At 41.6% G+C, this 23,059-nt stretch overlaps 2 protein-coding genes across 3 annotated transcripts in view; both read right to left on the reverse strand.

Moving 5' to 3' along the window:
• BEND5 (BEN domain containing 5) overlaps positions 1-18,535 on the reverse strand; it is a 48,554-nt gene extending 30,019 nt beyond the window's left edge. The window contains exon 1 of one of the 2 annotated variants that reach the window (XM_042461945.1): positions 18,110-18,535. In XM_042461945.1, coding sequence (XP_042317879.1) covers positions 18,110-18,431 — 322 coding nt within the window. In that variant the 5' untranslated portion in view covers positions 18,432-18,535. The remainder of the gene's footprint in view (positions 1-18,109) is intronic. The other variant, XM_042461946.1, reaches the window with a different exon arrangement.
• LOC121927909 (cytosolic carboxypeptidase 6-like) overlaps positions 1-23,059 on the reverse strand; it is an 827,289-nt gene that overhangs the window by 455,901 nt on the left and 348,329 nt on the right. The window lies entirely within an intron of this gene.

Consider the following 23,059-nt stretch of genomic DNA (forward strand, 5'->3'; position numbering starts at 1 on the left):
ACTGGTCATTCCATATGACTGAGGCCAGACCATTTTAAAAGCTCCCCATGTTTAATTGCTTACTGAAGTAAAAGCAACTGCTCCACAGACTCTAATGTAAAAAAAAGAAAAGAAATGAAGACTGGCAAATGAATTTTCATAGATTTTTGAACATCTCTCTCTCTCTACAAGATAGAAAAGCAACAGTCACCAGTGCCATATAGGTGTCCAGTAATTTCAATGTATTAAAAAGATTAAAACTGCCCATGATCAAGCAAACACACAAAAACTCAGGTGAAGTCTTTTATTTAAAATAATAATAATAATAAATACTTTCCACAAAGCCATGGCTTGCTCCTTCAGTTTTTCCTCAATAGGTGAACAGTATTTGTTAAGACTCCCAAATCATACTATATTTGAACTCCACCACACAGCTCCAACAGTGACTGCGGACCAGACAATTTCTTTCAAACAACCAAATTTACAGGATTCTAGTGAGGGTAAAGGGGAAAGCAGGGAAAATCTTGTGATGAAAAATAACAACTACTACTAAATAAATACACCATTCTGAAAGCTGGTATGAACCCTGCATTTAGTTATACTTTGTCCCCTTTTGCTTTTTTGCTGTCCCTTGGGATATTACTACAGCAGATTTCGAGTAGCTAGTGAGGCTTAAACACCCTAAAGGCACCAGATCTCATCTGTTCTGAGTCTGTTCTGTTTAGTACTTGGATGGGAGACCGACCACCCACAAATATTTGGTGCTGTAGGCTATATTTCAGAGGAAGGAACTTGTAAAAACACCTCTAGGTAGTTCATAAACCAACAGATGACTAGAAACCATGTGCGGTGCATGCACACAGATAGTGAGAAATATATTTTTCTTTGCAGAGGTAGAAATTCAGCAGTTCAAGGATTCCTGGAAATTCTGACCTTGCCACCACTCCCCAGCTTCCACACTGCCATAGCCATTGCTGCAAGGGGGCCGGTGATGGGGAAAGAGAGATACCACCTTTTCCTAGTAATTCTATTATCAGGACTACCCAATCCAAACATGGTTCAGAATTAGCCAAGCTATTTTGTGTGTTCTGTCAAGCCCACTTCAAAACCGAACTGCCACTATGAACAAATATTTTAGCTACAAGACCCTATCCTCAGTACCACACATTATATTGTTAATTCATTGTTTACATCAATATAGATATCTGCAACTGTATCTGTCATGGACATATCATAGTGGGTGTGAGGGGCCCTAAGACTGTTTTTAGAGCCTATGATCTCTCCACATAGCCCAGACTGCATTTTATTGCAAAAAATAAAATTAAATTGAAAAATAAATGTTAAATTACTTCTACCTAAAGCCCCGAGGAGTCACAATTTCCCTTTTGAACAGGTGACAGCGTCTTCTCTGCACTACTTAACATTTAAACACACACATTTTTTTTTTTTCAAAACTAGAAGTGGATTTGTAGCCACTTCCATTTTTGTGCTGACAGTAAGTTTTGGCAGTTGCACAGCACCCAGAATGTCTCACCATAGAAAACTGTTTGCTGGACCTACCATAATTTTATTTCCTTACTACTATCTTATTATTTCTACCATATTACTACTATGTTATTACTTATTACCTCATGTTTATCATAACTATAAGCAATTCATTTCATGCTGCCTTATGTGATTTTTATTTTCATCACTGTGCTTTACAAATACAAGATCACTAGTTGAGAATCATTCCTGTCTTTGACAAAAAGTGATTGTATTCTTTTGTATAACTAATTACTGAAAAACAGTGTGCTCATTAAACTCTAGATTTAACTTTGTTCCCCTTTACTGAGTTGTCAACACTACCCATGAATTTGACCACTGAAAGCTGCTGCTTTAGAAAAACAAGACTTAAGTATATACTAACAGCATCCATAAGGAAGTGTTTCTGAGAGGTTCATGGAAAGTTTTCTTAGAATACAGTCTGTCTGTAGAAAAAGCTTTTTATTTTTTTCCTAGTCCGCAGTTTCTAAATATGGATCAATGTACAATAGTTTTTAAACCAAAGTCTAGTGTCTTAAAGTAAAAACACTACACTTGTCCCTCCACATTCACTGGGGTTAGGGGCACAGGACTCCTGTGAATGTGGAAAAAACGCAAATAACAAAAACATTGTGTTTTTAACTGAGAGAACACTTCTCTAGGAATCTCTAGGTCCTCCAGTGCAACTCTGTGGTCAACATCTGTCAGACACTGACCACAGAATTGTGCTGGAGGAGCTACAAATGCCTAGGGGAGTGTTCTCTCTAGGGATCCCTAAGTCATTCAGTGTGATTTTTGGTTAAAGTTGACCACAGAGTTGCACTGGAGGACCTAGAGATTCCTAGAGAGAACATATTAATAAAATCGATGAATAACAAATCCGCAAAAGTCAAATCCGCAAATGTGGAGGGATGAGTATATATCCTTATTTCCAAATTCAAGTGCATATACTGTGCACTGCAACATTAGATACAGTAGATATCTTAGAAAGTACATATTTTTATTGCTTCACTAGGCAAAAAAATTAGTGGAACCTTTTCATCTGCTGCCCCTAGAGCAGTGCCCTTTAGGAGATTTTGGACTTTAGCTCCCAGAAGCCTCAGCCATGTTGTCCAATAATCTGGGATTCTGAAAACTGATGTCCAAAATCCCTTAAAGAGCACTGTGGAATGACCTGCCACAGGACACCTGGAAATGCTGACTAAATTTAAAACAGCAATAAAGACATAACTTTTCTGGCAGTCCTACCGAGTCAATTTTAAATCATGAGTTTTTAATTAGTATATGTACTCCTATAAGTGTGTTTTAACAGTTTTATAATACTGTACTGTATTTTAACTGTGGGTTTATGCATTTTTTAATTGTGTTTTGTATTTTAACATGCTTTACCTTGCCTCGAACCTAGAGGAGAGGTCTGAAAGAAATAAAATGTATTATTATTATTATTATTATTATTATTATTATTATTATTATTATTATTGGTTAACATGATTTATTTGGTACAGGGTTTCAAAGCCCAGATGTCAAATATAACCTATTATTTTTTAACTTGAAACATTACTCTGTTCTTGATTTTGCTGCCACAGACTGTCGATACTCCTTTCTGGATACATGGTGTGTGTGTGTGTGTGTGTGTGTACCAGAAATCTAATGGCAAAATAAAGCGGCACAATACGCCAGCTTGGGGGTGACATGGGAGTGTGGCGTTTAGACACTACCCCTTAAGATGGTGTCACGCCACCCACCAAACCACATGCCAAGCAGCATTGTGGTGCTCTAGCAACGTGGTGTTCATACACTGCATGCCGCAGGAGCACTGATAAGCTACCGCCGCGGCTCAAAAGCCACCCGTTTTCTGTCCCAAGAAAGAGCGGCATTTTGTTGTTTAATTTTGGGCTGGAAAAATGACGGATTGGGGCTGCAGCATGCAGTTGTCACAGCCCTGATCTGGTGTTCAAAGGGGTGGTATCAAGCAGCCTCTTTAGGGTCATCTGTACCAGCCACTAGTTGCATTTCTGCTTCTGGACTTTTACAAAAAACACTGGAAGATAATGCCCAGCCCCAATTTCTGCTGCTTTCATAGCATATCTATAGCCCATGTCACAAATTAGGCCAGGGTTGAAATAACTAGTTCTGCTTATCCAATGGAGATTTGGACTTGTATTTTGTTTTCTTTTAAAACAAACCAAACAAACACCCAGCTACTAACACACTTCTTATATAGAAAACTCATCTGATATCAAGAGCAAATTCAAAAAATATTTTACAATGGGAATAGGCAGAGGGGACATGCCAAAAGTGAAAGGAGACTTTCAAAGGATGAAAATCCTAGTTAATATGCCCAAACCTTTGATTTTCTAAATAGATCAAGGGTATAAAAGGGGGGGTGAGGTTATAATCCTTGACTTTAAATCCTTGACTTTAAAGTAGCTGTTTGCAGGCTTCTAACAAGCATCAGTATTGCAAGATTCAAACACTTTTGGGTAATGTGTTACTCCACCAGCTTCTGTTACCACTTTCTACTGAGGACATTTCTTCCCTCCCTACTACAAGCAATTCCAAAGTTTAGGGGTCAGGTGTCACCAGTATGCTGATGATACCCAGCTCTATCACCCCATTCCCCCATAATTCCAGGGAAGCTGTTTTGTGCTAAAATGGCAAACTATTTTAAGATTAATCCAGACCAGACAGAGGTGTTCTTGGTTAGTTGTGAGGCAGATCAGGAAATAAGGATTCAGCCTGTGTTGGATGGGGTTACACTCCCCCTGAAGATGCATCTCCACAGCTTGTGTGTACTCCTGGAGTCAGCCTAATCCTAGATGTTTCTGCAGTCACAAAGAGTGCATTTGCACAGTTAAAGCTAGTGCACCAGCTGCGCCAACTCCTTGGGACATTTCATTTGGCTTAGTGACATGCCAACTGAATTATTTGAAGCACTGTGTAGGACTGCTTTGCAGAGTATTCAGAAACTTCAACTGGTTCAAAGAGCTGCAGCCAGATTGCTAATTGGGGTCCTTGTTCCGACAGCTCCACTGCCTGCCTGTCTGTTTTGGGGAAAAATTCAAAGTGCTGGTTTTGATCTATGAAATCCTATACAGCTAAGGCCAAGACACCAATAAGACCCTATCTTCTCCTATAAGCCTGTTCAAGCTCTAAGATCTGCAGAGGAGGCACTTCTCTCTACTCCACTGCCTTCACAGGCAGGGTCGGTGGGAACACAGGATCTTGATGACGCCCAGTATGCTGATAATATACCCTCCTTCTCTGTGGTCATTCCCACACTTCGGAGCTCCCTTCCTAGGGAAGTTAGGATGGCTTCGTCTTTGTTTTCTTTTTGGTGATCAGTTAAGACCTTTCATTTCCAGCAAGCTTTTGGAAACTGGTTTTAATAAAAATGGCTTTTAAAGTAATGGACTGCTTAAAGCAGGGGTAGGCAACCTGCGGCCCGCGGGCCGAATGCGGCCTGGCAAGGCCTTGGGACCGGCCCCAGACCAGTCCTGCCACCGATTGCCGCCGGGGCCTTTGGCCTCTCGCACACAGGGGCAATTGTTTATAGAAGCCTCAGAAACATGCATTTATCTTAACATTTTTTAAAAAATCAGCAAATTTTTTCACGTGTCCTCCATTTTTTATTTAAAAGGTGCCCTCCATTTGAAAATTTTGTCCTACATTTGTCCCAGTTTATTTATTTATTTAGTTTTTAAAAAAATTATTTAATTATTTATTTTTTGGCTTCGGCCCCCCAGTTGTCTGAGGGACAGCAACCCGGCCCCCGGCTCAAAAGGGTTGCCTACCCCTGGCTTAAAGCATACTACCCTGAATGCTGGTAAGAGCTCTGCCTTTAGTTAAACTTTGTCCCCCCTTTCTCTTCTTTGCTGGCCCTTGCAATATTAATACAGCAGATTCCCAGTAGCCAGTGAATTCTAAATACAGTTGTCCCTCGATATTTGCATCTTTGACACTCGCGATTTTGATTTTGATTATTTGTGAGGTCAAGGCTGCTGAACACGCACTCCTCCTCCCTCCTGGGCTTTTCCCCTGGGGAGGGAAAAAGCCCAGGAGGGAGAAGCCGGGAAGGGTGCATGTGCCAATCCCACACCTTTTCAGGACGGAGAGCTGCCTCCTTCCTCAAGCAGCTGTCTGCCTTGGGAAGGGGTTTGGGGGAAATAATCCTCCACCCTTTCCCAGGACAGGGAGCTGTTGGGGGAAAGACAGCTCTCTTGCCTTGAGAAGAGGTTTGGGGACAGTGAAGGTGCCCTCCTTCCTGCTGTTTCAAGGCTTCAGATAGCTCCCTGGAGTTCCCTAAAGCCTTGGAAGGGAATGAGGGAGCCACGAGGTTAAGACATTTTTATTTCCTCTGGCATTTTAAAGGGCCTTTAAAAAAAACATGCCAGAAAGAAACTGGGAAATTTTGAAAGCTTTTTAAAGCAACTGAAGCAGAACTTTGGTGCTTATCATGGGAAGAAATTTCAGTGAGACATTTTTGAAAATAATTTTTAAAATCTTAGTAGTTTAATATAATTCTGCAATGGAACATCCATTTCCATAAATTATGCAAAGCCTTGGTTTGGGGAAAAACACAAAAGGAAGCTTACAAGAAATGGGTCATGACCTAATGATAGACGACTGGGCTGAAGGGGTGAAATAGCAAGACTGAATAATATTAAAAGCAGTCAGCCCTTCTTATCCTCAGATTTTTTACTCATGGATTCAAGCATCCACGGCTTGAAAATATTCCAAAAAAAAGTATAAATTCCAAATAGCAAACCTTGATTTTGCAATTTTATATAGGGCCCTCCGTTCTGGTAGTCAAGGTCTGCTGTCCCAGCCCAGGATTCCCTCTGCCCCATCTCGGATTTGCCCCTTTTCACTTGCTGTCCCTCACTCCTGGAACCTTCTTCCCCCGCGAGCAAGAGCCATCACTCTTTAAACAGCTTCAAAACAGAGTTGAAGACCATCCTGTTCAGAGAAGCGTTCCCAGGCATTGCATAATTGGCGCTTGCTATTTGATGTTCTTTTGATGCCTGTTTTATTGAACCATTTCCTGTATTGCTATGTACTTTATATGTATTAGCCTACTAGCCCCACCACCCTTCCCTTCTCCTTTTATGTCATGTCATTTTAGATTGTAAGCCTGAGGGCATGGAACCGTCTAATTAAAAAGATTGTATGTACAGTGCTATGTAAATTTACAGCACTTTATAAATAAAGGTTAATAATAATAATAATAATAATTTTGCTCTGCCACTGTATTTAATGGGACTTGAGTATCCACGGATTTTGTTTTCCACGGGGATCCTGGAACCAAACCCAGCAGATAACAAGGGGCCACTATATCATAAACTGTATCGTATAAGGGATCTGTCAATGTCAATGCTAATTACATATACTTTGGATGCTCCACAAAAACATGAATGAAAAAAAAAATTAATCTACATCAGAGGAAAGCTAGTGCTACATCTATATGTACTGTTACCTAATAAATCCCCTCAACAGTGACTTGGCACTGAGAGAGTCTACTAGATTTTAAACTTGGCTTTTACCTTCACCATTCAACAGGCTCAGTTTTTCTCTCTGTTTCCCACTTATTTTCCTCACAAGAGGGCTTGGAGTGAAGCTTGTAACTTTCCTTGGTATGTATTTACAATTATCCAACATCTGGGCAATCCTTTTGAAAACTAAGGAGAGCACTAGTAATATTTGAAACAAATAAACAAAAAAGAAGTGAAGCAACACAATTTTCAATTCTGCACTCAACTAAAATATGAATTTAAAACATGTCACTGTGATATATCATAATATTATCGTTTCAAGAAAGAGTCAAGTCACATGTCTACTACTCTACCTAGTTCAGTCTTACTGCATTTCATTAATTGATTCAAATTCAAAATGTGCTTCTATAAATAAGGACAACTCAATAGCATGGAAATACAAACTCCCCAATTCATAGGGAAGCTCTAAATGGCTTGGGACCTTAATACTTGAGGGAGTGCTTCTCTATATAACTACTTGCCCAAGAACTGAAATCTATTAGAGGGGCCTTCCTCCATGTCCCATCAGTAAGTGGGGAAAACTGTGGGAAGACAACTGTGGGGAGGCACCGCCTTTTCTGCAGTGGCAGCCCAACTGTGGAATTCTTTCCTGCAGGAGGCCTGACTGGCATCAACATTAGAATTATTTCAGTGCCAGGTTAATACCTGGCTTTCTGTTAAAGCCTTCAGGCCAAACTGATTTATCCATGCTGCATGTGTTTTATGAGTATATTATTCAAATGTTTTAAATGGTTTGAAATTGTCTGTTGTTAAACTGAAAACTATTTAATATATTTTAACCATTAAACTTTTGTGATTATTTATTTTTAAAGTTGATTTTATTACAAACTGCCCTGAGATTTTTCAGATAAAGGGTGGGATATAAATATTTTAATTATTAAATAATAGGGAAAATTAAACATACATAAGAACACTTATAAAGAAAGGTTACTATAAGGATCAACCACATGTTTGCAAAGCATCCAAGGCCTGAACGGTCTATAAATTCTAGAGCTGGCCCTCAATGGTCCAAAACACACTGCAGAAATAATCCAGTTTGAGGCCGCTTTAACTGCCTTGGCTCAGTGCTAGGAAATTCTGCGAACTGCCGTTTTGTGAGACATTTAGCCTTCTCTATCAGAGAGCACTGGGGCCACAATAAACTACAGTTCCCAGGATTCCTTAGCACTGAGCCAGGACAGTTAAAGTGGTCTCAAACTGGATTATTTCTGCAGTGTGTTTTGGACCAGTATCTGCTTTGACTGGAAAGGATCCATGAAGAACTCAACACAAAGTATGGCTCTATGGGTTTTTTCACTAGACATTCACAGATGCTCTAGCATGTTTTTAACAAAACTTCCAAAAGTACATCTGGGAGATATGGAATCTGCTGTGAAGAAGTATATGTTGAAGCATTCCCAAGACTTTCCATGTGTCAGAATTTATAAGGTCTAATCAGCCTGGATACATAACCTATTAACTGGACCATGTCAATACATTCAAAATTTATAGGCCACAGATACAGGAACCAAGACAAAAAAACTTGTGTAAGTAGGAGGGAAGGGTCCAATACACAAAGGTCCATTTTGAGTAACATCTCTACCAGTCTGGATTTTACCATGTATCATTTTTTACTTTTCATCAACTCTATTATTTAAGGATAAAAAGGATAATCAAATTGTAATATTAATTTTAATGTTTAAATGGGCTTTACTATTTGAATCCATAGCAAACATTTGGTCCCAATAGTATTACACTGGCACCACAAATATGTCTTTGTACAAAATTAAATTGTATGGGAGGAGTTTATTCAAATAATATTACATAACTAAATCAGGCCTGTATAATGTGATACTGTGTCCCATTTAACAGGGCCAAGTGTCCATAAAAATGTTGGATCAATAACATTTCTTTAATGTGTCCCTGTCTAAAAAAGAGACAGCTCACTGTGCTGTGCTTTAAAGACCCTCAATGCTGTGGTTACTCAGTGCCTCCAAAGTTCTGCATAACAATAGGCACAAGCTCCCATTCTTCTTTCAAGCATGAAAACACAGTGTATGGTGGAAACCCTGATCTGACTCTTGGTTTTGGAGGAATTCTCACTGCCTTTATGATCAATATAGTAAGAGGTCTGGGGCCAGTAGCAATCGCAAATTTTGGCTGGCTATCAAAAACATGTTTGAGCATCTGCTTAATTGGACTTACAAGTATACAGGCTGCTAAGTCACACTGTGTAACATAAATCAATCCTGATAATTTCAGTTCAAATGTACTTGTCAAAACTCAAATTAACTCAGTTTTTATATAAAGTTTATACTGGATTTACCATTGATCAGTACTAATCAATTCCAGTATAAAGGTTATTCCAAGATACTCATTGCTTATGTCAAAAATACCTTGCTACTGACAATTCAGACTAAGAAAACTAGCCTTTAAATGCCCTTTTTTAATAGTAGATTTTTATAGTGGGACTCTTGAATAGTTTACAATGTGAAGAGATCAAGGATATTCAAGCAATAACACATACTGCACAGAAGTAAAACGTAGGGATAGACAAAAAACTATTCCACTACACAAAAACAAGCTTGGATTGACAGGGAGCTGAAATCACTTCCAGCACTTCAGAAGACATATGTCTGTAACATGTGATTTCCTTATTCACACATTACAGCTGGGATCCTGTTAGTGACATATGAGTGTGTTGCTGTGGGTGTATGTCTTGTTTTGAAGGGAGCACATGGGGTACACACTATAGTGAAGAAAGGAAGGATGCAACCAAGCAGCAGGGACTGCCTCTCATTTGTTGTTTGTCTACCCCTCTCTTTAGTGAACTGTAGAAGCTTGCATGGTAGTATCCTTCCCTCTCTACTCTTGCTCCATGACTGTTAGTAGCAGTGGCCTCAGAGACTTGATAGTAGCCTAAAAAGAGGCATGGAGCTATGCATATGGAATAGTTACTCTCCACACACCATGCAGAATCTCATATAGCATGGTTAGCTGTCTCCTTGGAAAATTGGGGGGGGAGGGGTACCTAAATACCAAGGAATCATAATCATATATACAGTACCTCTAAAACAAGAAACATCTTCACTTGCAATTTCTCACATTACTGAATCAGTTTATGGTATATTAAACTACTGACAGGAAATATGGGCTGACATTTTCTATTAGAAAATCAATAAAAATAGAAGGATATTTTGACTATGTGTCATATAACTGGTTCAGTCTACCATCCATTCCCTAACAAAAATATTGTTAGCCATGCCATGTGAAGAATTCAGTATCACTGGGTGGCTTGGTGGCCCTCTACAAATCATGCACTCTTTATACAGTCATCATCACTCTAATAATGTGGAAACTACACACTAAGAATTCTTGTATTCCTTCATTTACTTACTCTGTGGCATGTAAGAATCACCAACCAGGTGTGTAAACCAGAAGACTGCATGAGGTAATTAAGGGCAGTATTGGAACAACTAGCTAATTATCTCTTCTTCACAAATGTATCACCATAGAGTACAGTATTTGGGAAATGAAGAAATCACTGCACTGTACTTACAGAAAGGCACCGTCTTTGGTAACTACGCAGTTGGCCCTCCACATGTGCGGCTTTGACTTTTGCAGATTTGATTACTGTATTTGTGGTTTTGATTCATATGTTCTCTCTACGAATCTCTAGGTTCTCCAGCACAACTCTGCCAGAAGTTGACCATAGAGTTGTGCTGGAGAACGTACAAGTTCCTAGAGGAAACACTTCTCTAGGCATCTGCAGGTTCTCCAGCATAATTCTATAAACAAGTTCTAGCAAATGTCGACCACAGAGTTGCACTGGAGGACCTGGAGATTCTTAGAGAGGTGTTCTCTTAAGTAAAAAGAAATCAGTTTTTTTATTTGCAGTTTTCCCACATTCACAGGGTTCCTTCACCCCTAACTCCAGCGAATGTGGAGGGACTGATGTAAAATTGGCATGAGGAATATGTAGTCTTCCATGTTTTGTGGGAGTACAACGTCCATCATCGTTCACTATTAGCCGGCCAAAATGAAGGGAGCTGCAATTTAACACATGGAAGGTCACCCCACTTTCACATGGAACAGAAGTTTCAAGCCTACAGAAGATAAAAGTAAACAGATGAACCACACTCCAAAAGTGATGTGACTATGTAACTGACACTATCAAGAAATGTTATATAGCGCACCCGCGCCATACGTTGGCTCGTCATACACAGATTTGAGGATATATGGACAGCGAGCCCTAATATGGTGAATGGAGCTTCATCATATATAGAATTTGCCTTACGCAGGGGGTCCAGAATGGATCCCCCACGTAAGGCAAGGGCACACTGTAATTGTTGTTAAGACTACTATCTATTACTATATGACTGAACATAGGTCCTAAGTACACTGTATTAAGTATGAATTTTCATATATATAATATGTATAACAATGGTTACTTTGAATAAGCAATTGCTTCCCCTGTTGTCTCATGACAGATTGCATTCACTGCAACTTTAACACAATCAAGGAATTTTTATGTTACTGATTACATAAGCAACCCTATGCTTCAAGGAGCTATTTTCTTTCTTAAGTGTGCCTACCACAGAGTCTGGCACAGGCATTTAGACTACAGGGACAATTCTTTATCATTCTCAGCCCTTCCTAGAAGCTAAAACTCCAAAAGAAGTATTACTCACTACTACTAATATCCCAAAAATCTGAGTATGACTCCAACACTAAAGCACTTCCAGGAAAATGAGGAGTACTGAGTTCTGAAAAAGAAACTGTATGGAATGCATATGGGTTTCCAGCTCATAATGTCAAAAAGCGTGTTTCAGTAAACTTGCAAATGAATCCTGCAAAGACTCTTCCAGGAACTATGTTCCGACCAAGGTGTAGCTTTCTAATTTAACAACACTTCCCCACTAGGATTCCTCTCTGTGGCAAGTGAGTCTGTAATACACAGGTTGAGTCTCCTTTATCCAGATGTGTTTTGGATTTTGCAGTTTTTTGGATTTTGGAGTATGGGCATATACATAATGAGATACCTTGGAGATAGGACCCAAGTCTAAACTTGAGATTCATTTATGTTTTATATACACCATATACACATAACTTGACAGTAATTTTATAGATAATATTTTTTAATAATTCTGTGCACGAAACAAAGTTTATGTACACTGAACAACCACAAAACAAAGGCATCACTATCTCAACCACCCATGTGAACTATTTTGGAATATTTTGGATTTCGGAATTCCAGATAAGGGAGACTCAACCTATATTACGACAATTAATATTTTAAAGCTACAAACAAACTTGTATTGTTTTTAAAATGATTAATACGGTGAAGGTAATTTACTGTTTCCAAATTTAGGCATTATGGTTCAAACCTTTCCAAAGGATTTCCCCCACTTTTCTGCCTATCAGGCCCGTTATTATGGAAACTCTGAAGGTAAGAGCGAAGCAAAAGGAAGGTTGTGAGTTTTCACACACATGTACAGTTGGCCCTCTATTTTCGCAGGGGATCCATTCCAGAACACACACACACACACACACACACACACACACATACACACACACACACACACACGACAACAGGTTCACGCATATTTAAGCCCAATAGGCTTGAATGGGGTGTGCCTCCATGTGTGCGGCCTGGGTGTGCATGCCATTAAAAACAGCGGAGGTCACCCCTCTGTGGATATTCAAGGTCACAGATCTCAGATCTGCAAATTAGGAGGGGCAACTGTATTTATTTGCTAGATACTTATTATCTCTGTGTATCTGCCTTCAAGTCACAGTAACTCCATGAATTTCATAGGGTTTACTTAGGCAAAGATGATTCAAAGGGGGTTTGCCAGTTCCTTTCTCTGAAATATGTTCTGTGGCACCTGGTATTAGTTGGTTGTCTCCCATCCAAGTACTAACCAGGGCTGACCCTGCTTAGCTTACAAGTTCTGATGGGATCTGGTGCCTTCACCTTCCCATAAGCTCTCTGTGTGTGTGTGTCTGTGTGTGTGTGCACGCGCACGCGTGTGTGATGTGTGGTAACCTCCATATTAAAAGGAAAAAAAGACATTGGGATGGTTACAGACTTAGGGTATCTCTACACTGTAGAAATAATGCAGTTTAACAACTACTTTAACTGCTATGTTTTCATTCTATGGGATACGGGGATGTGTAGTTTGGTGAGGCACCAGCACCCTTTGGCACAGGAGGCTTAAGACCTTGTAAAACTACAAATCCCAGGATTCCACAGAATGGAGCTACTGCACTTGAAATGGTGTCAAATTGCATTCCTTTTATAATGTAGATGCACCCTTAATCACACATGAAGTAGATCTTTTAGAATAAATATGCCTTAAGTTACTCATAACAAGCTCCACTGATTTTAATAGTCAACTCCAGGTATGCTGGAGACTAAATCCAACCCAGTATTTGGTTGTTGTTTTTAATTTGCATGTGAAAACAATGATTAAGATCCAACCCATATCTTGAGAACAGCAAATTAAAAATAACAATAAATCTAAAGGTCATGCAGCAACATATATAGAAAATCTAAAAGTAGTGGAAGTCAGAAAAACAATTAACTGAGTTAAAATATCTGGACAAATAAACAATGGTTACCAGGCACCAGAAATTCTGCCACCTGGCATGAAAGCCTATGGAGAACATTCCAGGTGGAGTATAGCACAGAGCAGATATCTCCCTGGTTAGAGCCCTATCTAAATTCATTAACTGGGAGAAACTGAAGAACCAGATCATGCCAATATATAGTTACTCTGATACAGAACAAGTATTCCTTGACATAACTTATACATCCCTGTTCAGTTTGGGACTTGGTTAATATCAGTACTCATAAACATAAAAGTTAGTTAATTGGGAAGGAAGGAAGGAAGTCAATATAACTGTTTCAAAATTGGTGCATGTCCCACACCCATAAAAAATGTGATTTTTGCAATACTTTGTATACCTTAGCGGAACAGAACAGCTGAAGTTTTGGGGAAGACATTGATGCCAGCACCACATACAATGCTCAGCAATGGTCACTCATGGATATCACTAGGGCTTGAATGGTCTTGGCCACTATGCCTCTAGCTAGGAAGTACTGGGGCAAGTGAAAAATATTCGTTCCACGACATGGATGTCTGAAGTTAAACACTGGATCTGATAGCACTCCCAAATTGTAAACTTAATCCTTAATGCGGTGTACAATCTCTTTAGTCAGATGGGCAACTTACTGACAAAGGCTCCACTGAGTTTTAGTTTACTAGTCCTTTTTCCTCCAGTGAAACAATTCCCTTCTAGAATCCACTTGCCACTTAAAAATGGAATCACCAGAAAGCAAAACTACCAACTTCAGTCCCAGCAAGTTGGTTCAACAGGATAAGTGAGCTGTTGGTACTGAAGCCACAAAGACATGTATAGAAGCTATTAAAACCACACTATTTTCTAACTTTAAGAAGTTTCTTGTTTTGGGGGGGGGGGGGGGGATCCAAAATAAAACCTCATCTAGACAGTCAGTGTCATTTAAAAGCATCTACAATCACGTTGCAGCAGTCAATCTAACATCCTATCTGGGAAACAGTATCACAGACCAAGTAGCTAAAACTAATATCTCCTTCCTGGGTCATGGACTATGGAAATGATCAGACAATAATCTAGGGACAATTGTCAATTAACTACTATAATAGTGCTGGCTAAGTTGTGATGGATATGAACCACTGTACTTCAAATCATGCATTGCAAATAAGTCACAGTAGGCCTTCATAGCTTCTCTAAGATAACAGTGTCAAGTCAGCTGAAGACATTGCCTAGAGAAGTGTTTCCTCTAGGAATCTTTAGGTCCTCCAGTGCAACTCTATGGTCAACTTCCAGCAGAATTTCTCTGGAAGACCTAGAGATTCCTAGAAAGAGCATATTAATCAAATCTGTGAATAATCAAATCTGCAAAAGTCAAAGCCGCAAATGTGAAGGATGAACATATGAACAACCTGCCTGAGTTGGATTAAGGCCACCATACCATAGAAGCTCATGAGATAGATCAAATACATCCAGGCCTTTGTTTGTTGGTTTGTAGTCTCCAGTGTCTGGTATTTAGAAGTCTGTAGCTCCCATTGTATTTATCAATCATGGCTATGGAAAACTAATTTCAAGAAGGATGTTGACAAGCTGGAACATGTCCAGAGGAGGGTGGCCAAAATGGCGAAGGGTCTGGAGCTGGGAATGTTTAGCTTGATGAAAAGGTTATGAGGGGACACAACAGTCATGTTGAAATATCTGACGGGATGTCATATCAAAGAGGGAACAGGCTTGTTTCCCATGGCTTCAGAAATTAGGACACGGAGCAATGGATTCAAACTAAAGGAAAAATTATTCCACCTAAATCTCAGAAGGAACCTCCTGATGGTCAGAGCTGCTGACAGTGGAATATGTGGGTTGTTGTCTTTTTCTTTGGAGGTTTTTAAACAGATCTGGATGGCCATCTGTTGGGGGTGCTTTGACTGGTATCCCTGCTTGGCAGACAGCTGGACTCCATGGTCCCTGTAGTCTCTTTCTACTCTATGATTCTAATCCATGCTTCACAACTTTTTGTTAAAGCTATTTAAGGTACTGGGAAGACTGTGAATCTCACTATATCTGGTCTAGCAAAGGAAACACTTAGTATCACCTCTTCTCTTCGTCCTCACTCTTTGTAGAGTCTTACATGCATCTAGGAAAGCTTGAATCACAGGATACAGAATTGTTGAATTAACAAGTCCCATGTTCATCATGGATAGAGGTTTGTATGGAGTAAACAGGAGTAAACAGACAGAAGTGATGTGAAATCGAAGGCTTTCATGGCCGGCATCCATAGTTTTTTGTGGGTTTTTGGGGGGGCTATGTGGCCATGTTCTAGAAGAGTTTGTTCCTGACGTTTCACCAGCATCTGTAGCTGGCATAGTCTCTGAACCCACAAAAATCTATAGTCAGAAGTGAGTCTTTCTCCTCACCATCACCGCTATATACCCACTAAAATAACACTACAAGTCAAGAGTCATGAAGTGCAATCCATTGGCAGCAGATCCAGGAAAGGCAAAAAAGTATTCTTCCATATATTTTATGTATGGAACTCACTGCCAGAAGATGTAGCAAAGGCTACTGGCTCAAACAGTCTTTTTTGAAAAGTTAAACCAATTATTGTGTTTAGCAATTGCTATTACCCATGTTAAGCAGAACATCCATATTCTGGTGCGCTATATCCATGGTGAACAGTTGCTGGAAGAGGGGCAAACAACAATGTGGTCACCTCCTAGTGCTGCTTGATAATTTCTTAGGAATATTGTGTCTGCCCTTATGGAAAATAAGGCAACATGGGCTAGGGATTTGATTCAACCAGGGGCTCTTCTGGTACCTAGATGCCCATTCGTTGTTATTGTGTACCTTCAAGTCTTTTCCAACTTATGCTGACCCTAAGGCAAACCTATCATTTGTTCAGAAGGGGTTTGCCATTGCCTTCTTCCAAGGCTGAGGATGTGTGACTTACCCAAGGTCACCCACTGGGTTTATGTGGCTGAGCCCTGGTTTCCAGAGTCCTAGTCCAAAACTCAAACTACTATGCCACTCTGGCTCTCATGATGCCTAGATGACCACAGCAGCTCCAAATAGCCCATCACTTGTCACTTCACCTGTCCTTTCCATCCTAACCTTGCCAGATGTTCATTTAATGGGAGGCCCAGGCCAGCCATCCCACAAAAAGACCTCCTTGATTCCATGCTTGTTTTCCGGCTACCTCTCTCACGTTTCCTCCCCACCCCCCTTTAACCCAGGTGCTTCCAGGCACCCATTTCTTCTTTACCTGCACCTCTTCCCTCCCCCCACCATTGGTCCACATCTGCTGGAGCCCCTAAAAAATGGAAGGGGGAACAGGTATGAGGCCAGAATATGCCAAGCCATTACTAAGACCCTTTGAGTGCCTTTGCGGCAGAAGAAAAGCAGTTTATAAATACTTGAAATGAAAAGAAGGAGAGCTGTGTCTGTCAGGCAGCATGGCCAAATGCCCTCCTTTTCCAGGATGTGTCCTCGATTTCCGCTTTCTGTCCAGGAGGAATCCCAAAATGTCCTCCATCTGGAACATGAATAAGAAGCATGAATTTACTTTTCTATGAGTTGTTTCTAGCTTTGAGTTGGGGATGTCCTCCATTTTTCTTGACTGTTCTCAATTCTGAGCCAGACTGAAGAGCAGATTTATAGTTCTGAGTGTGTTTTTTAGCTTTGATCAGGTCATGTCTTCCATTATCCTGGAACATCCTGACTGAAAAGCATGGATTTACATTTCTCTGTGTTTTTGCTTTCGTTTGGCCATGCCCTCCATTTTGAACCTGACTAAGAAGCATGGATTTACATTTTCACTTTTGATTTGGCCATGCCCTCCATTTTGAGCCTTGCTAAGAAGCATGGATTTACATTTCTAGGAGTGCTTTGGTCTTTTACTTGGTCATGTCCTCTATTTTTCCTGAAACGTCCTCCATGTTGAGCTTGACTATGAAGCGTGGATTTACACTTTTCTACATTTCCACCTTTGACTTGGCCATGCCCTTTGTTTTGAGCCAGACTTAGAAGGATGGATTTGCATTTTGCAACATTTGTACCTTTGATCTGGCCATGTCCTCCATTTTGCGCCCGGCTAAGAAGCACGGATTTACACTTTCCAACATTTCCACCTTTGACCTGTTCATGCCCTCCATTTTGAGCATGACTAAGGGGCACGGACTTACACATCTACGAGCGTTGTGTGTGTGTGTATATATTTAGGACTCATAAGAGGCCGTATCCTCCCTCCCCCCCCCCCCGGAGTACCCTCCTTTGGGCTAGGCCTTCCCTCCTCCTCCTCCTCCTAGCAAGCCCCACCCTCAGCAACAACAACAACACACACAACCACCACACACAGAGACCCTCACTGCTGTCACACAAAGGGGGCTTGTCCCTCCCTCCTCCTCCTCTTCCTCTTCCAACCCCGGGGAGCTTTTAAGTGGCCTGTCCTCCCCCGTCCTCCATCCATCCATCCCCCCCCTCCTCCTCCTCCGGGGCTCACTCACCTGCCAGGGCCAGGATCTGGGCCTTGTGGAGCGGCGTCCGGCGCTGGCTGCGGTGCTGCTGCTGCTGCTTGAGGTGTCGGCGTCGACGGTGCCTCTGCGCCCCCCACTCTCCCCCGGGGCTCCCCTCTTCTTCCTCCTCCTCTTCCTCTTCTTCCTCCTCTTCGTCCTCGTCCTCCTCTTCCTCCCGGGCCGGGCTCCGGTACACGGTGTAGACCTTCTGGTTGTCGAAGTCCAGCCGGGATTTGGGGCTGAAGTCCTGCACGCAGGACACGGGCAGCGCATAGCAGACGTTGTCCTCCAGGAACCGCACGAAGGCGTACATGATGAAGAGGAGGAGGATGAAGGGCAGAGGGAGGGAGCTAAGGGGGGAGCCTCGGCCGCCGCCGCCTCTCCTTGTTATTGTTCCTCAGGATCCGGCTCGGCGCTCGGCTGAGGGGGCCTGGCTGCGCAGGCTTCTCCCTCGTCCGCCGCTTCCCTCCTTCAGCCGCGCTCAGCGCCAGCCAAGGCGGAGGGCAGGCAGCGCCAGCAGAGCGCCGAGACACTCGAGTCGCAGGCAGAGAGAGGGAGGGAGAGAGAGAGAGAGAGAGAGAGAGAGTCGCCCCCGATGATGATGATGATGATGATGCGGCGACGGCGCAGGGAGAGAGAGACAGCGACAGCGAGGGAAGGAAGGAAGCGCTCCTTCCCAGGCCAGGAGCACCGGCCGCCCTCCTTTTCCAGGACGCGTCCTCCATTTCATGGCTTTCTTCTGTCCAGGAGGAATGCCAAAGCGCCCTCCATTTTGAGCCTGACTAAAGAAGCATGCATTTTATAGTTCCAGGAGTGGTTTTGGCTTTTTGTTTGGCCATGAATGTCCTACATTTTCCGCCATGTCCTTTCAAGGTGACCAGAGGTCCTCCTTTTCCAGGACATGTCCAACATTCCCACCTTCTCTCCAGGGGAAATCCCAAAACGTCCTCCATTTGGAGCAGGGCTAAGAAGCTGAAATTTATATTCCTGCTGAGTGGTTTGTGCTTTTTATTTGACCATGTCCTACATTTGTTCTGGGACACCCTACAAAAGATTTTGGACTTCAGCTCCCAGAAGCCTCAGCCTTGTTGGCCAATAAGTCTGGGATTCTGGGAGCTGAAGTCCAAAATGGCTTTCAAGACACACCTTTGCATTTAATGATGCTGATAAGACACGTATTCTGTCTAATAGACCACTGCACTACACCATGCTGGCTTACACACCACACAACAAAGCCTAGGATTCCACAGGATGGAGCCATGACAACTAATGCAGTGTCAATGTCAAACTGTATTAAGTCTGCAGTGTGGCAGGCCTCTGAAAGACACTATGTGAACATGTTGGTAGTTCTGCTCCTACATGCCTTCTGTAGCTTGAGTCACCTGCTGGCTCACCACCGTCCCTGTATCTGGGTGCCCTTCACAGCAAGGGATTGGAACCAGATATCCCCATCATGTTGTCCTCTTCCTCTAGTGGACTCCCAGCAGGGCAGATTGCGTCCTGCTGTGAGGTTTCTCTAACAAAGCCTCTTCGGTTGCATCCACACTGAAGAAATAAACCATTTTGACCCACTTTAACTGCCATTGCTCAATGCTGTGGAATTCTGGGAACTAGTTTAGTTGCAGCATCTCCAGTGTCCCATTCTTCTCCCTGATAAGAGTGAGCCAGCTGCAAAACCAGTGAGGGCAGCTGCTCTGGCAAACTATAGTCTCAATGGTCCAAAACACACTGCAGAAATAATCCAGTTTGAGACAGCTTTGGGTGTTCTGTACTGGATGCCCAGGTTTCAGCAGTGGCCAGGAGGGCATTTGCACAGATAAAACTAGTGTGCCAACTGCACCCACTCCTTGGGATGTCAGATCTGGCTCAGTGACACATGCCTTGATTACGTGTGGTTTGAACTACTGTTAACATATTCTACATGGGGCTGTCTTTGAAAACTGTTTGGAAACTTCAGTGGGTCCAAAATGCTGTGGCCAGAATTGTGACCAGGATCAATTTTAAGGAACACGTAACTCCCTTGTAAAAACTCTTCACTGGCTACTGGTTCATTTCCAGGCACAGTTCAAAGTCCTGGTCATGACCAATACAGCCCTACACAGCTTAGGTCCAGACTGCCTGAAAGGCCTTATCGCCCAATATAAACATGCCAGAACTCTTAAGATCGACAGGAGAAGGCTTTCTCTATGTCCCACTACCAACGCAGCCTTCTCAGGTGAGGACATGAGAGAGCACCTTCTCAGTGGCTGCTCCCATCCTCTGGAACTCCCATCTGCAGTAGGCTAGGCTGACCTCCTCCATGGTGTCCTTTCATTGGCAGGCAGGCATTTCTGTTAAAGCAGGCTCTTAACGGGTAAGAAGAAAAGGTTTTTACTGAGATGTTTTATTTATGTTTTAATCTTTGTATGGCTTCTAAATGCTTTTATATTATAATGGAGTTTTTAATTGTGCTTCAAATTATTGTTAAAGTATTTTAACTGATTCTATTTGGGAGTCACATTGGATCCCATGGTGGGAGGAAAATGGCATATAAATGAAAAGGAGAAGGGGAAGACATAGTAGTAATAATAGTAGTAGTAGTAGTAGTAGTCATCATCTTTTGCACTAAGCTTTGGCTGGTATCTCAGAATGAAAAGAAAATATGAAAACAAAATAGATCCCAGAAGCCTGGTGGTGTAAGGTTCAAGTTTTACAGTTGTTCCCAACACTTTACAGATTGTTCCCACAGACAGAACAGTCAGAAGAAGACTGCTTCTACAAGTGTTCTTTTCTTATATGTGTGCCTTCCTCCTCACTGATCCTAACTGCCCAATCCATCCAAGAAAGAGAGTTTTAGTTAATGCACACCACATCTGTTCCTGCATACACTTTTCTCTTGCTTACTAGATTCAAGACATCTTGCATGCATCAGGTGAGTAACTGGAGGCAGCAAAAAAAAAAAAAACAAACACATTTACTTCCCCATTTTAATGGGTGAACCAGCAAAAATGAGCTCTCCATTTACCATGTAAGTCTGGCTGGTGGTACAGAAAGTACAGGTGGCCCTTGGTATCCATTGGGATTTGGTCCCAGGACACCCCACACCACTGGGAACACCAAAATCAGTGGGTGATCAAATCCCATTAACTACAATGGCATAGAAATGGTGCCCCTTATTAAAATGGCAAAATCAAGGTTTTGGTTTATATATAACATTTTCAAGCTGTGGATGGTTGAATCCATGGATAAGGAATCCATGGATACAGAGGACTGACTTTATTGGTACTGCTGTCAGAGATGGCACAATATAAAGGAGGCTCTCCACACCAGCCGTGGTGGCTGTTGCCCTTCAGCAGCAACTGGTCAGGGAGCTCTCTATTGGTGCCAAGGCTGCCATTTCCCATGCGGCTTTTGAAATCATAGGAGTCTATCCTCCCACACAGTTCAACAGAATATCTAGGACATATAGAAAACAGGTGGCTTTTGAATTGTCACAAGAATGTACTGATTGATTCAGAATAGTCTTTGGAATGCACTATCTGCTCAGTGGCCACAGATAGGCACTCTTAGACCAAATATTAATATGAATGATTTGGGCCATCCTGCAGCATAAGTCTTTGGGGCACATTAGGACCTTCAACAGCCATAGAAATCATGAGTACACTTTCTCTTACAGGTTTATAGACAGCAGTAATTTGTTGTTGTACTTTCTTCTCTTTTCAGTCCTGACATTTTCTCCCTACTGTTAAAACATTAATTATTTGAACATTATTTTTCAAATTAGTTACAGGATCCCTCATAAACATAAACAAATGGCTATACAAAATGAATTAAGATAATGGATATGGACATAGCTGAGTGCCTGATGTACCTTAGGAACTTATTGCATCACTTGTAAAACTGGCTAACCTCTAGCTGGCTTAAATCGTAAATCAGGCAGCATCATGATCTTATCATATGGATTTGGCTGCCTAATCTGCCATCCGGGTGCATCCCAGTTCCATCCCTGTTTCCAGGAGAGCTCCTCCCAGCTCTTTTCGGATCTGAGAGTTTTCTGATTTAAGAAAATGGCCACTATAGCCCTCCTGGAAATGGGGAAGGGCCCAGGTGGCAGATTAGGTGGCCAAATTCATCTGATAACATCAGGATGCTGCCTGATTTAAGATGGCTAGAGATAAACTGCGATAAGCTCTGTGCAAGATCAAAATATGTATTGTGCTATACTATTTATAGAGCCCTGGTCTTAGACTATAAAGACCTGGGTTCAAATCTCTGTTTGTACTCCTGCACTGAATAACCTTGGATCCATCACACTCTCAACCTCAACCTTAGCCCTTACTATGCTACTCTGTTCTGAGCTCCTTGGGTGAACAATGACATGTCACTGTATTACTATACCCTCTTCTAGGAAAACAAGCCTTTATACAGCATAATATCAAACAATGCATATTCTTCTACAAATAAGATATACCCTCTAGTATGTGGATTTATGCCGATGAGAATACACAGAGATTTATGATCCTTGCCCCTACTCTAAGGATCTCTTGTTGATTATGCATTCTAGTTATTCAAGCTGAATTCCACAAGGAGAGTCAACTTGAAGTTTAAAGATTGGATCAGCAATGGATTGATGGCATTTTAAATGTTAATGACTCAAAGCAGAAAAACAGAAGAAAAATGATGGAATTGATGGATATATCCAAAATCTTTTATGTCCATTCAGAAGGACTATCAAGGTATTGACCCACTGAGTGTCCCTTGGGCAACCACACTCTCTCAGCCTCAGAGGATAGCCATGGCAAGCCACCTCTGAACAACTCTTTCCCATGATAGGATCACCAGAAGGCTGAAATGATTTGAAGCCACACAACAACAAAAACAGTGACCATGTAAGACACCATACGATAATTGTAGAGAATCGCAACACATTCTAATGCATTTGTATAGACTTTGAAATATACG

The sequence above is a fragment of the Sceloporus undulatus genome, chromosome 4 (genome assembly GCF_019175285.1).
Source record: "Sceloporus undulatus isolate JIND9_A2432 ecotype Alabama chromosome 4, SceUnd_v1.1, whole genome shotgun sequence".
Classification (NCBI taxonomy): domain Eukaryota; kingdom Metazoa; phylum Chordata; class Lepidosauria; order Squamata; family Phrynosomatidae; genus Sceloporus; species Sceloporus undulatus.